The following is a 14,589-nucleotide window of genomic DNA, read 5'->3' on the forward strand; positions in this document are numbered from 1 at the left end:
ATTTATTGCGCCGTGATTAATTATTGTTGTTGTATAATTATTATTTTGGTTTTTACTAGAACAACTGAATATACTTCTCGGGTGCAAATGAATATTTCTACACGAAATTGATCTAGGTGTTTTATCAAATATTGTAACAATATCCTAATAAAATCACAATACAAGTACAGAATGGTAATTGAAAATATTTACATATCGAATTATTTAAAACCATTTGGAATAACAATAATATGTTAATGAATGATGTGTAATTTTTTTTTTCAAACAAATTTAAAGGAGGTCGGTGAGTTTTTTTTTTTAGTGCAGTTAATAGTTCCAAATGAATCTTATCTGTATTAAATCAATACATTTAGTTTTGTGTTTCGTAAGAGGTACGTATAGTTCTTACGACATATTACATTTGCATCGGGAACAGAAAAAAAAAGTGACCTGCAAGAAATATTAAATTTATTTGCAATATTACCTGATATGTGGAAAGTGCAGTACTGGAAACGCATGTTGCATATCAAAGATATGCCCCTCATGCTTTCCACAATGAGCATTTCGTTCTCATAGTAGATTATCGTGTCATTCAGTTGCAACGGCAGCTGTTTGACGCTGTCGGGCAAAACCTTCACGTCCTGAAACGAAAGCATGTGTGGTATTTAAACGACGACGGTACACCTCACGAGGAGGAAAAAATCGTAGCAGCAGCGCATCCTTATCCACCCCCTCACCTCACCCAAGCTAACGGTCCTGGTTTTTGACTCGTTCGTAAATATGTGATCCCGAAAAATATAAATGTTAACAAAGTTTCAGGCACGAAACTGAGATATTATTGGTGTTCTGCACCATATGCATTTCTTATACGTTAAAACGGTTCGTTGGCAATAAAATGTTCTAAAAATTTCATTATTTGAACTGAATTTTTATTTTATCCTTTCAACGTCGAAAACTTGATAGACTGTTGAAAAATTAAGTGTGAAAGCGCAAAGCATCGTTTTCTCTTATCAAGTCGATATCATTATTTTTTTTTTTTTTTTAATTTAGAAAAAATATTAATTTTTCATAATTATATCTATTCAATTAAATTTAATAAAATTTTGCTAAATGAAATTTTAGTTTTTAATATGTATAATTGAAATTTATTTTGATGAATATTCTGATCTGTAATTGAGTTATTTATGCCTACACTCAATTTATTTATTTTAATTTTTTTTTTTTTTTTACTTATTTGAAGTGAATTTCATCCGGTTGTAAAAGTTATGGAATACAATGAGTTATTTTGATTTTTAACTTATGAGAATATTCAAGGCTGATTAGATTTAATTTTAATACTTTCAAAAATATTTTATCATATTATTATGAAATAATTGCTATAGATTTTTTAAATAATTACATAATATTATTCGTCAAGTATAAAATAAGTACAAAATATCTTTGGTGCAGTTTAAGTGTTAAGTTATTAATTTTTTTTTTTTTTATTTTTATGTTAAGCTACATTTAAAATTTCTTAAAAGTCCTTAGTAACATTTTTTTATGAACACGTACTTAAAAGCATGAATAATACATATAGACTGTACTTAAAATGTATAGATCTTATGATATATAATTTTAGTTTACTATGTAAGAGCTCGGTTGAATATTTTAAATGCCACAACTTCATAGTCAATATCTATATACACAAAGACACAAAGCCCTTCAAATCAATTCAAATATCATACATTTTACTATCTTATGATCGGAAACAATTGACTAATTCAAAATTTTTTTTATTCGAAAACCCAAACTGCCCCATTGCAAACGTATAAGAAATAGTACGTAACTTGCATTTTTGTCATGACCTAATCATTGTCCGTTCAACAGTTACGTCACTTTTCACGTCAAGTAGCGCACTATGTATTAAAAAATTCGCATTTTTAAAATATATTATATCCGTATGGTATCCAGTACGCATATACGTGTACACCTTTGCTCGTCGAAGCCGTAGCTGTTAGCATGATTTAATCACATAGAGATTAGAGATTATCCAAACGTCTGTTCTGTACGATAAAACATTATACCGTTTGCCATTTTAATGTAATTTATCATGGCGAAAATGTACCTTGCGCTGAAGATTTATCGAAATCGTATCGTGTCCCAGCAATAGCAACAGAGTATATTGGCCTTTGATTTCCGATTCGTAACTGAGTACCAGTGAAAACTCTTGTCCGACGAAATCGTTGGCTAGAAGATACGAACAGCGGCCTTTGAAGTCGTAATGTCTCTGGTCGAAAGTTACAAAGTGCTGCGAGCCGACAACCATCGCGTGTGCTGCAACGCCAAGGGTAGAATAAGTATAGTATGAAAAAAATATTAAACATTTTATGACTATAAAACGTTGATATTTTTTTTTTTTTTTTTTTGAACTCTATATTCTATAAATCTAGATTTTCATGAGTAATTATTATGTTTTACGAATTACATTTGGCATTTTTACTAGTAAAATTTTTTTTGAATATTGAGATAATATCTCACTTTCCATTATTTTTCGTAACGACTGTTGTTTTTGAAATAATGAAAACTATTGTTTCAGTTTTAATTTTTCGATACGATTGTTTTACAGAAAAAGTGTTGCTCATTTGTGAGAAGAATAATATTTCTTACGGTTTTAAGTATCAGAACTAAAAGCTACTTTTAGGCTGTTTAGTAATAAAAAAATTTAGTCTTTTACAAATAATAAAACGGATTTTTAATAGCATCACATGTGTGTCTGAGAGCTTATAGGTGTGAGTATGAAATACGAAGTCTTCGATATTATATGCGCGTTTAACATTTATAGGTCGTATTATATGCATATATATGATTGTTGCAACGTATGACGAGTAACAATAATAATATGTAAAAACAAAAATAATATGCACGTAATTATTATATTATATTATAATCAACGCCAAACGGCTTTTACGAAATTAACAGACAGAAAGTACATAGATTATAGATAAAAACATATAACAACATCCTCGTATAGGATGCATACCTTATACTTTCTTTAATATGAGAGAGAGGAAAAAGAAAATAGTAAGTAAATAAATAAACAAACGTGGTGTAAATTATATGAAATAGGATGTGAGCCTTCGTACTAAATATGGTTTAATAGTCTATATGATTATTTGCAATATGCATCATCCTTTAAAGCGGGACATTCCTGGAGAAGTTAGATTTATTGGTGGGTATATAAAAAGTATATTGAAGCCTAGTATTACAAGGAATACAAAAACTAAGTTCTCCAAGAAGCCTTGGGGCATCAACTTGTCCTTCGATCAGGCGCTGAATAAAAGTGATACCAAAATTATCACGCCTAACAGAAAGGAGAACAAGTCTCAGAGCTTGACTAATTGTGCATATCATTACGCGATGCTCTGTTATATATGATTGTTTCATAAACACATAATAATAATATATTATCGTTCGAAATACGACCAGGCTATGTATACCAGGTCGTGATAGGCACTTTTTCTACTGTGATTTATTTTTATCGAATCTCCTTCCACACACCCGTCTGTGTCGTTCACGTCGAAGTCGTATTATGAGTAATTTCGAAATCGTTATACTACGCGTTACTGATGTCCCATATAGGTGGTTTACATTTACATTATATGTACGTCGTTGGGCTTTTATCGCAAACAATGGAACGAATATCGTACAGGAAATATCTGTTCAGCCGTCGAACTTATAAGGAAATAGTTCTATTGTCCAATAACAATAGTCGCTGTTTTATATTTCTTATATCAATCAAAACGATTAAAACGTAATTCATCGAAACTTAATCGTTCGAACGTGCTAAAAGCACTTCAACACATGTTTGAGAAAAAACCGAAACACTTCCTTGAATCAACAACGCTATCAATAGTTCCGAAATCGGTAATCGAGGTTAACCATCGAGTGTAAACAGCAAAATAGTTCTAATTTATTCTATTGTTTTTTTACTTTTTTTTTTTATCCTTTTACCATAATATAAATAAACGTGTCAATCGATATCAGCCAGGCGTACGAATGTTGGTATAAGTAATTTTTCTTAAGGTCGTTTGGAACAAAAAATTGAATGTTCACAATTATTTTAAATAAAAAAATGAAGACTTGAGATTGTTACGGTTTGAATGTTACGCTATATGGACCAAAGATTTACAGCCATCAAGCGGGACAATGTAACAAATCAGGTCCACGTCTCAGCGCGATATAATCCAGCCACTGTCCAATCTCAATGTATCGTATTTACTTGATGAGTAAAAAACTACGTCAAAAACATGACAGTGTACATTGACATGTTTTAGACCAACCGAAAACACTACTTCAGTGGATTAGCATGTAAATCGACCAGGTATAGAATGTAATGTCTACCCTGTCCGTATAAGAAAATATTTTAATTTTTTAGAACAACATATCATTTTTGAACCATTCGGTTACAATGATGTGGTATAAGTAACCATGTAGACAACATGTAATAACAATAACCGCAGTTAACCAAACATTATCAAACAAGTTTCACACCTAATTAATAAGGTAGCGAAAGCGTTTCTTTAGAATATTTTTACCTCGGTACGGTGGAAGCCAATTTGTGTAATCCATAAGTGGCATCAGATTGTAGTACAAAAACCAAAACGTAACGTTATGAGGTGCAAACATGTTCAACAGCTTAGTGACTCTTCTGTATTCAGGAATTTCCTAAACAAAATAATAATTATAAAAAAATGATAAAAATTAATCGATTACTTTTGTTTTTATTTTGTTATTATCTTGCGATATTACAGCTAACTAATTATAATATTAAGAACAATGGCTTATAGCTTTGTAATTATAATATCGTCAATCGGTACAATTGTAATGTTAATACATAATGATGTTTGGCTCGCATTCGACTTTAATAAATAATAAATTAATGAGCCTTAACGGCCGAGAGGATAGGATTATTAAGCTACCATCCCTAGTATAATAATAATAGTAATAATAACAGACAATTGTTTTTGGTTATAAATATATAAACGTTTATAAATAGAATAATAAGCGACCGCTTGGTCTAATATAATCATAATAATTAAATAAATATATCAATAAATAGGCGTCAATACACGTAATAATAATACAAATAATAAGACGGACGCAGGGGCGGATCCAGAGTCGGGGATCTGTGGGTCAAGCCATTTCAAGAGGCCATTTATTATGGATGAAACTGAATTAGAAATTAATACCTTGCAAAAAAAAAAAAACAATATGATCATAAAAGTGTATAAGTATATTAATATTTAATTTTAGAATTAGTGATACCACTTATTTACGATTAATAAATATAATCGTATTTTATCAGCGCAACAAACGTAAAGAATAAAATATGATTTACTTAACTTCCTACTAAAACGATATAATTTAAAATATAAATTATGAATTGAAAAATTTTAAATTTTGAATATAAATGGCATTCATTTTAAAGTAATTCCGATAGACCAATTGCCCAAGAGTCCAAATCAAGGTCTAAAAAGAGAAAAAAATTTCCAAGGGGCAAATTTTGTCAACAAATATTAACTGTGGGTCAGTTAACCCCTTGAACCCCTCCCCCCTTATATCCGCCCCTAGACGGATGCCAATAGGCGTAATAATTATAAAAAATACTAATATATGACCCGTCGGTCCAATATAATTATAAAGATGGTGCACCACATACCTTCTGAGGTTATGACGTCTTGAGGTGTCGGGATCTGTATAATAATCAAATTGATACGATAAAAAGTATAGGTTTGCTCCCGCACACACTCGAGAGTGTCGCTAACCTCAACACGATGTGATTAATTCACAATAATACAATGGCTGCGTACACACAACTCGAAAATCCACGAAACTCACAATCATTTGCTGGCAATCAATGACCTGGACTAGGGGAAAACTATTAAATGATCGACAATAAATACGCGAACGATATTTACCAGACAGAAGAATTCACGTAAAACGAACAACACCAGTAAAAACCTAGTTTGACAGTTGCAGCAGGAACAAAAAACGGATGAAGGTGTTTACACGACAAGAATAGAAAGATAAGTATGTAATAATATTGGCCGACGACCGTTACCACGAAGGCTCCAGCCGCCGGTCGCCACATTAACAATAAAATGTCTCAGTGTCACCACACTGAAATGGAAATCAAAGGAACCTGTGGCACCGCGAACATAACTTTCAATTTTTTTGAAACAAAACCGATAAATAATGAAAACACAGGATCACGGATACATTTACGCGCGATGATAACCATGCGATTACGTACCCGGCCGGTCGCACACGGAGGCTTATCACCGCCGCATACGATGGCTGCGGATACGCAACGTACCGCTATGCATCGCACGAAAATGGTAACGTTCATTAACAAAAACCACTGAAAGTGACGATCTTACGCGCGCACCATAGAATAATATAGAGATGCCATTCGAAAAAATAGTGAACCGGAGAAGTTATATGATTGCCGGTATTGCTTATCTAGTGGAACAAATTTATGTAACCACAAAATGCACGATAAAATGAGTTAATCATTTTTGGATCTGAAGTAAAATGAGCAGAACATTATGAGTTGAAACTTAATTAAATGAGAGAGTATTAAAAGACGTAGGAGAGAAAAGGGATATAATGAGGCTCATATTGAAGAGGAAAGCAAAATTAATAGGGCACTTATTCAGGTATAACTCCTTCATAAGGAACATCTTTGGGTAAAGAACTAGAGAATGCCCAAGACTTTATACTTCCAAGATTTTGGTGACTTAACCAACAGTCATAGATATATGATTATGGTAACAACACACGAGATAAAAAAAGTATCGAAGATAACAGTATTACAGGTGTATCGTTTTACCATACATTGTACAATCATTTTTTTCGTACTTTTTCAAATGGCAATCATACACCTTTTGATCTTCACTTTCTTGTGTTTTTTTATAGCTGAGATATGTAATGTTCTCTCCATATTACTCTATGCCGCGCACTGGGCGGTCAGCCCACGAAAGCTATTGCTACCGTCGACCACGCTGCAATACGCGCGATAAGAGTCGATAAGCAAACTTTGATAACACGCACACATTAAAAAAGGCCGTGTTGGCACGAACACATAATAACACGTATATGGAGTACAAACGTGTACGGTGATCGCGAAAATGATCGCTTACTTCGTATTTTGGCGTCTCATTAAAAGCATGCCAGGAGAATGGTAGCTTTTGTTCCAGTTCTAAAATTCCTTTTTCCGGGTTACATAAAAACTTCGTTTTTGCCTTATGATACCTGTAATGTACATAATCAATCGTTATTAATCATTACAGTTTGTAATGTTGAAAACTAACAAAACATGATTTTTAGATTACTAATTCTATTCGTAATATATATATGTATATAAATTAGTGATGGGTCGATTTTTTAAATTGAACCGAACTTTAAATTATTTTTTCGAACTTGAACTGAACCGAACCTATTATGATTTTAAGTCGAACTCGAACTTGTACTCAATACTTTTTATCATGTACATTGTACCTACCTACAAATTAAATCAACCATAATTATTAATTACTATTGTATTTTAAGTTTTCGTATTATCTATTCTACATTTTAAATTTTAAGTCTTTTAAGTAATTGTATTATTTACAATACATTTAAATTTTAGATAATTTCTTATTATTATTATTATTTTTCAAAACCAGTATTGTGCTCTCTTGTGTTGTCTTGTAGCTTATAAAATATTCATTAAGTATTGAGTATTGAGTATTGAGTGTCATATGACAATACAACCAGTGCATTTTAATAATATATATAAAAAAAATAGTAATAATAACTATAATTCATAAATATAGAATGATTAGTAGAATTTATAATGTAAGACGTAAGTTACAAAATAGATTTTAACCTATACAACAAATATGATAAAAACAAAAAATGGTAATTTATGAATGTAGATACACTGCCTCTATTGGCGATAAACAACTTATTAATGTTTTGGTCGATGGAAGGTAGATGTGTAATATGCGACTGGAAAAATAACATTATTATTATAAATAATGCATAACGTGCCCTTTACAGATTATCACTTTCTATCGCCAATAGTCTAATTATTTCTAAATAATCATTATCAATTTTTATTTTTCATAAAGAACTTTTGAAGAATTGTACAAATATTTGGTTTTCAAACTATCGTGGCCAGTATGTCTGGTTCGACAAATATTTTCAAGTTCGATTTTCGAACAGTAAAAGGTACTTGGTAGTTCGGTTTGATTTTTTTTCATGCCGAATTCGAATTTCAAACCGAACCGAAGATCAAGGGTTCGAGATTCGAACAGTTCGACCCATCACTAATATAAATTGTATAGTCTTACTTCATCTCGTTATCAACTGCTGTGTACGTTAGGTCATAGACTCGATCGATTAGTTTAGGAATAAAGTTTTGTATTTTTTTGGACAAGTCGATGTACTCGCAAAACCAAACGATCTAGTACGAGAGGAAAAAAAAATTAAGAAACAGTTAACACCTCTCATTGTTGTAGAAATCGAATAATAATTGGCACATGTTGAAATTGTATAATTACTTGGTTGATCATTGTTTTGATGTTGTCGATCACGTAAGAGATTAACGGCAACTTGAGTAACTGATATAAACCGTCTGTTATTTCCAGTCTTAGGGCGTTTATTTCAGTCGCTGAAATCATTTCAAACACACACACACACACACGTTCAAGTTGTATTCATATAATATATAACTATATAATTACAAATACACAATAATGTGTATATCTATATATTATAACACAAGTATGATTATAATATTATTTTTACATTATTATATACAATATTTATATTAATACATAAACGTACAGATATCATCATATCTAAAGTAAAATTTATGTTCGAAACATGACTAAAAAGTTACACTAACATTATTATTTCTGTTTCTCTTTTTATTTTCTCTCTTTCTTTTCTGTCCTTAAAAATACCGCATATATTTCGAGTGCATATTATATAAGTTGACAACTGTATACATCATTAAATGCATATTATATAAACGTATTCGTTTGACATTTGTCTTACGAAAGATTGACGTTCGGTATAGGTAAGTAAATACTACGACGAACAGTGAACACATTATTTATTCAAAAGCAATCTTCTATAATATAATAACGCGTGAACCAAAGATCTAATAATTCATAATATATTTGCATGTATGTGTGTGTTTATGTGCGTGGGTATATAAACCAACATAATTTATAGATGTCGTTAGTAAACTTTTTTTTTAAAGATGGTATTGAGTACCTTAGTTACATAAAACTCATGATATTTAATGTTTTTTTTTTAAGATTTTTACTATTTAGTTAAACATCTTCAACACAATATATAACATGTTTTATTTCCATTGTCAGAAGTTGATTTAATTTTTTTATGGCTATAGGCACTAAAAATTTGCCACCCTAATTATTAAATATTACAGTACCTCCATTCATTCATTTCAATTGTTGGACATTTTTTTCTCACTCTTAGTTATTAGTCTACTTTGAAAAAAAAATTGCAATGGATGTCCACCAAATTTTAATCAAAACATACTATAGATCATTTTTATGATAATTAAGTAAATATTTCATAATTTTTTCTAAATATAATATAATAATGAATTTTATATTTATTTTTATACGAATAATACATTTTATTAAAGCATTACAACATTTTCTGACCCCAAAATATTGCCACCCTAAGTAGCTGCCTACTCTGTTTATTGAAAAATTGCACTTCTGGCCATAATCGTTAAATACTCCGAGTTTATATGGAATTAACGTTCTAGTATTTAAATTAACTACAAGAGCATGGTTTAAATATAATGTTTAAATCAATTTAAAATTATAATCAATTAATTTTAGAACTTTTATTATAATTTTATCATGCCTGAAATGTCGAAAAAACTTCAAAAGGTAAAGATAATATGAAATACTTGCAAATAAAACTAGTTTATATAGTATTCATTAAACATTTTTAAAAGTCGGCCTTGAAAATTGTTTTGAATTTCGCGACAATCCTTTCCCACGAACAAAAAACATTTAGCACGTTAACATATTACTGACAAATATTTTCGAAACATTTGAGGATGTTTGAGGAGAATAGTATGATACAGGTAAACCGTGGCATATATTTGTGCTATCGAATTAGTCACTAATTAAAAACAATATTATCACGGTCACATTCTAATAGTTTACAGATCCTAGAATCTAGTTTGTGAAAACTCGATATTATTCGTAAACTATGGACAATTTTCGGATAAAAATGGCCGAAGAACTTGTTTCGTTTACATATTATTAATCGTTATATTATTTTTCTATGAGCAAATTAAGCCGAACGGCGTTTCGATCTTGCGACATAACTCATGAAATGAATATTTACGTTGCGTTTTATCATTTCAATACCATGTAATAAGTATAAATAAAATTTACAATTAAATTGTAAACATTCAAAACACCAAGTTAGTATACATTAGCACGAGTTCCATAATATATATGGCATATATTATGTATGTGCACATGTAAAAACTTGTTTGCTTAATGGTATAAAAATGGATTGATGCCAAAGTTGTTCAATGAAACGAACATTTGTACGTACAGGTCAGAAAAAATGCGTTTTTTATATTTTTGTAACACGTGCGCGACGACTATACCATCTATTTCAGCGGCGGATTGTACGTATATTTTACTACAACGAGGAGCCCATATCGTTTATATATTGTTATGAATTATTATTGTTAGTGTACGTTCGAGTTGCAAACGTCAATCATTTCGCAGATGAACAATTCACGATCGTTATCACGGTTCCTACGAGCATTTATTCGCGCGGTACATGGGTATGTGCATTAAAATACAAGTACCTAGGGGTGCCGTTCGATAAAAGGTAGCAAATAAATAAAATCTTTCTCTTACACCTTTTGGGTACGGTGATCCGAATACAATGCATTTCATTATCATCTGATAAATATCAACAGGTATCCAGAGAATTCAAAGTTTTCACGAAAAGGGAAAGAGCTATACGAGCCACACTGTACGTTTAAGTACTGCATTGCGCCTCACGAACATTTATTCTTGATGGTTACATCATACACAATACAAGTTCGCGGTGCGGAAAAAATGTTCGGCAAAAAAATGTAAACCCACACTTCGTAATTCTTCCGTAGAAACGAAAAACGAATGACAAATCTATGCATGCGATATCGTAGTCTTTCAACGTACTTATAATATTATTATGTAAGACTGACGTACGCTTTTGAGTAGAAAACTTAAGGAAGATTACGTTTTTCTTAAAATAACAGACACGTGACGTGAAACGGTTCGTACGTGTACACAAGGCGTTATACGTGCATAAAGCGTATTAATTCCTTGCATAACAAAACGTATTAAATAGGTTGTGCGCGGAGGCGGTCGGTTACGCGTTGAAATCTCTAGCGCCGAACACACAGTCAATCAAGTTTTTAAATCTAGTTTTACCAGGGGAAAACAGTGTACATAATACGATTTTTACAATAACCGTTTTAACGTCGTCGCGCATTCAAACCGTGCAACCGTCGTCGTACGTCATCATCTTGTATTATAAATTTTGCGCATTACATAAGTGTTTATGTCGTCGTCCCCTTCTCCCGGTCTTTGGTGACCGTCGTTTGTTCCGTTGACGCAAGCACTCGCGTTCGTTTCGTCGCGCGTAAAGTCAGTGTTAGGCGAAACGCGTTGTTAAACCGCGGTTAAAAGGTTATGGGACCAACGCTGCAGTAGTAGTATTATGTTAACAATATCAAATTATTCGTATTATTACACAACACGGCGAATATAGGACGTTGTCGGTATATGTAATAATTAATCCGCGAATGTTTCAGAATGGTTATACGGATACCTAGGTAGTTATAAATCGTGCACTTATTGCAAAAATCGTCACTATCTGCATGGTTGAACGTAAAAGAGTTGCAAATTTATAACCCGGTCTCGAAATGTTTAGTTAATTTCATGGATTTTGAATCGAACGCGTAACTTTTTGTTGTGTACCTACGTAATGCATGTTTCAAGTTGTTCGTTCTGTAACGTTAAATTACGTCAAACGTTGACCGAAATTCGAATCATCATAAACCGATTAGTGCGATCTCGGCAATCCGGTCAGTAGTCGGGTTAGATTTCAATACGTTATTGATAGGGGCAATGTGCCGTGTTTATGTGGCCTACGCGGTCAATAACAATATTATAATCTTAGTATATGTGATAGAATTTCATTGCCGGCAATAAAAATACGTGCACCAAAATGAATAATTTTGACGCCGTAATCGTTATGTTTTTGTTCAGCTGACCACCGTGTTTTATCACGTGTATTGTATTTTCGAAATAAATCAGTTTATCGTTTTTTTTTTTATTATGTAAACTCAATTTTTTACATTTTCCGTAAACCCTAAACTTTCGGTAATCCAATTATGGTTAGGTTCCTCGTCCCGGTACGGCGCCGGACTACCGAGTGGGTACGCAGTGCTCTCGTTTTACATAGTTATGCATGTTTTAGAAAAACGTCTAAACCGTAAATACTATTTTCGAATATTGACGAATATAGATGAATAATTCCCAAAAAGAATATTCAGGGAACATGATGTATCCGTCACCGGGGTATAACAAAATCGAAATATCTAAATCCTTGCTAACCAAAAAAATTGACGTCAATATTCAATTTTGAATTAATTTATCATATAAATATTTTTCTTCGAGCGAGTTAAGCACGAAAACAATTAACTCGACCAATTTTATTTCCAAGCACGAACTTGATTATTAAAAATAAAATTCGCTATCTCCTTGCGTATATAAGCTAGTAGCGCACACGCGTTTAATGTTACATTATTTTAGTATTTGTTCAGTGCACTACTATACTTATGTAACAATGTATGCTCAAACGATTTAATAATTACAGAAGTAAAAATAATTATAACAATACCAGATAGAACGTAATAAAGCATGGACACATTACTCTGACGTAAAACAATTTTTTTCTGCGTTTGTTTGCTTAACAATGTTCGACACAATATCTCGTAGATTGTGCATTACAATAAGTTTGATTTGCATTTAATATATTGACACAGTCTGACGCAAAAAGCCGGGCACATTATTTATTTAAATATTACGATACAACGCACGTCACCAAACTACATGCGTACCCATATTATAATATTGATTGATAACTACACGCGTAAGCGTTTTCCGAAAAAAAATTCTATCGGCAAAAATTACGCATCACAAAAATCCTTTGATCATTCAAAATTCAGAAAGTCGAGGTTAAATTTGATTTATGAAGAAGGTTTTTGATTTAACAAGAGTTTGAATTATCGAGGAAATATATTCGAATTGAAAATAGTTGAAATCCATATTTATTTAATTGATTGAATATTAATTATTTATCGCAGTTATATATTGAATAAATATATTAAATTGAAAAAATATTCAATAAATATAAATTTTAATATTTGAAATTCAGGAACAGAGAACTATGATAATTGATAATATGTAATCGCCTTTGTTATTTTTCGATGCTAACATTACATATATGTTCTTAATGGATACGAGTAGGTAGTGTAAATCACAGTTGTAATTAGATTTATTTGGGCTTATGTACAATTAATTTGAACTACCTGTACTCGTATAGCGATTTTCACTAAAAATATTTACATTCTAGAGTGCTTCCCAGTATCTAACACCATATTATTTTTGATCAATCGAGGGAACAGAAATATTTGTGTTTTATTCGAGTTATAAAGATTTTTTCAATGAACCAAACGTTAAATTCGATTTATAGAGTTTTTAGAATTGTTGAGGTTCAAACTATCGAGAGTTTACAGTACATCCCGATAAAATATTTGGTCAGGTTTCGAGTTTCGTTCTTCCAACACGGTGATATTTTTCAAATATTTCAAGACATATTTTTCAATCGAAATGTTTTGGTTTTCAGTGCTACCATTTCGTTGTTCATCATTCTAAACTCAGCGTTTTCGTTATTTAACGAGTGGCTCTTAAATCATTCGAAGCTATCTAATGCAACATATCATACACTATAATACCATACGAATTCGCTATCGAATTAATATTATAATTGGGTAACTCGCGCATTGGACAATAGTATTAAATATTCGAGGTCGGACATGTATCCACAGGTTAAATTTGTGTACTGCACGGCTTTCCTGAAACGTGTGAAAATAATTAAAATTCACCGTGGCAAAAAAATCATGAAGTGTACGTGACAAGGCCATTCCAGAATTTTCGGTTTAAATCGATCTCCTCTCACCAGCTAATTTCATTTGAACTCATTTCATTCTCATAAAAAACATTTTACAATAAAATGTCGACTTGAATATTTCACATACCGGTACATTATGTTAGCAGTGCACTTATAATGTTAATAACTATTAATTATTAATGTTAACCGAATAATTGCCGGAATAATACAAAATTAACCATACCACCTAGGTTTGAATTTGCCAAAAAATTTATTTTAAACCTGTTAAAAAGACATTGCTCAACCTCGGCTCTATGACCTTTTATAGAATTTGCTGACCATACAGAAGTT

The 14,589-nt window shown here is 31.5% G+C and overlaps 1 protein-coding gene across 2 annotated transcripts in view; it reads right to left on the bottom strand.

Annotated features, from left to right (window-relative positions):
* The window catches only part of LOC112680523, a 103,163-nt gene that overhangs the window by 21,067 nt on the left and 67,507 nt on the right, over positions 1 to 14,589 (bottom strand). For both annotated transcript variants that reach the window (XM_025550741.1, XM_025550667.1), the window contains 6 exons: positions 8,565 to 8,674; positions 8,355 to 8,467; positions 7,161 to 7,272; positions 4,554 to 4,683; positions 2,084 to 2,292; positions 464 to 620 (listed from right to left, as the gene is read on the bottom strand). In XM_025550741.1, coding sequence (XP_025406526.1) covers positions 464 to 620; positions 2,084 to 2,292; positions 4,554 to 4,683; positions 7,161 to 7,272; positions 8,355 to 8,467; positions 8,565 to 8,674 — 831 coding nt within the window. The remainder of the gene's footprint in view (positions 1 to 463; positions 621 to 2,083; positions 2,293 to 4,553; positions 4,684 to 7,160; positions 7,273 to 8,354; positions 8,468 to 8,564; positions 8,675 to 14,589) is intronic.

Source organism: Sipha flava, unplaced genomic scaffold, assembly GCF_003268045.1.
Source record: "Sipha flava isolate LNK unplaced genomic scaffold, YSA_version1 0_pilon_pilon, whole genome shotgun sequence".
Taxonomy (NCBI): domain Eukaryota; kingdom Metazoa; phylum Arthropoda; class Insecta; order Hemiptera; family Aphididae; genus Sipha; species Sipha flava.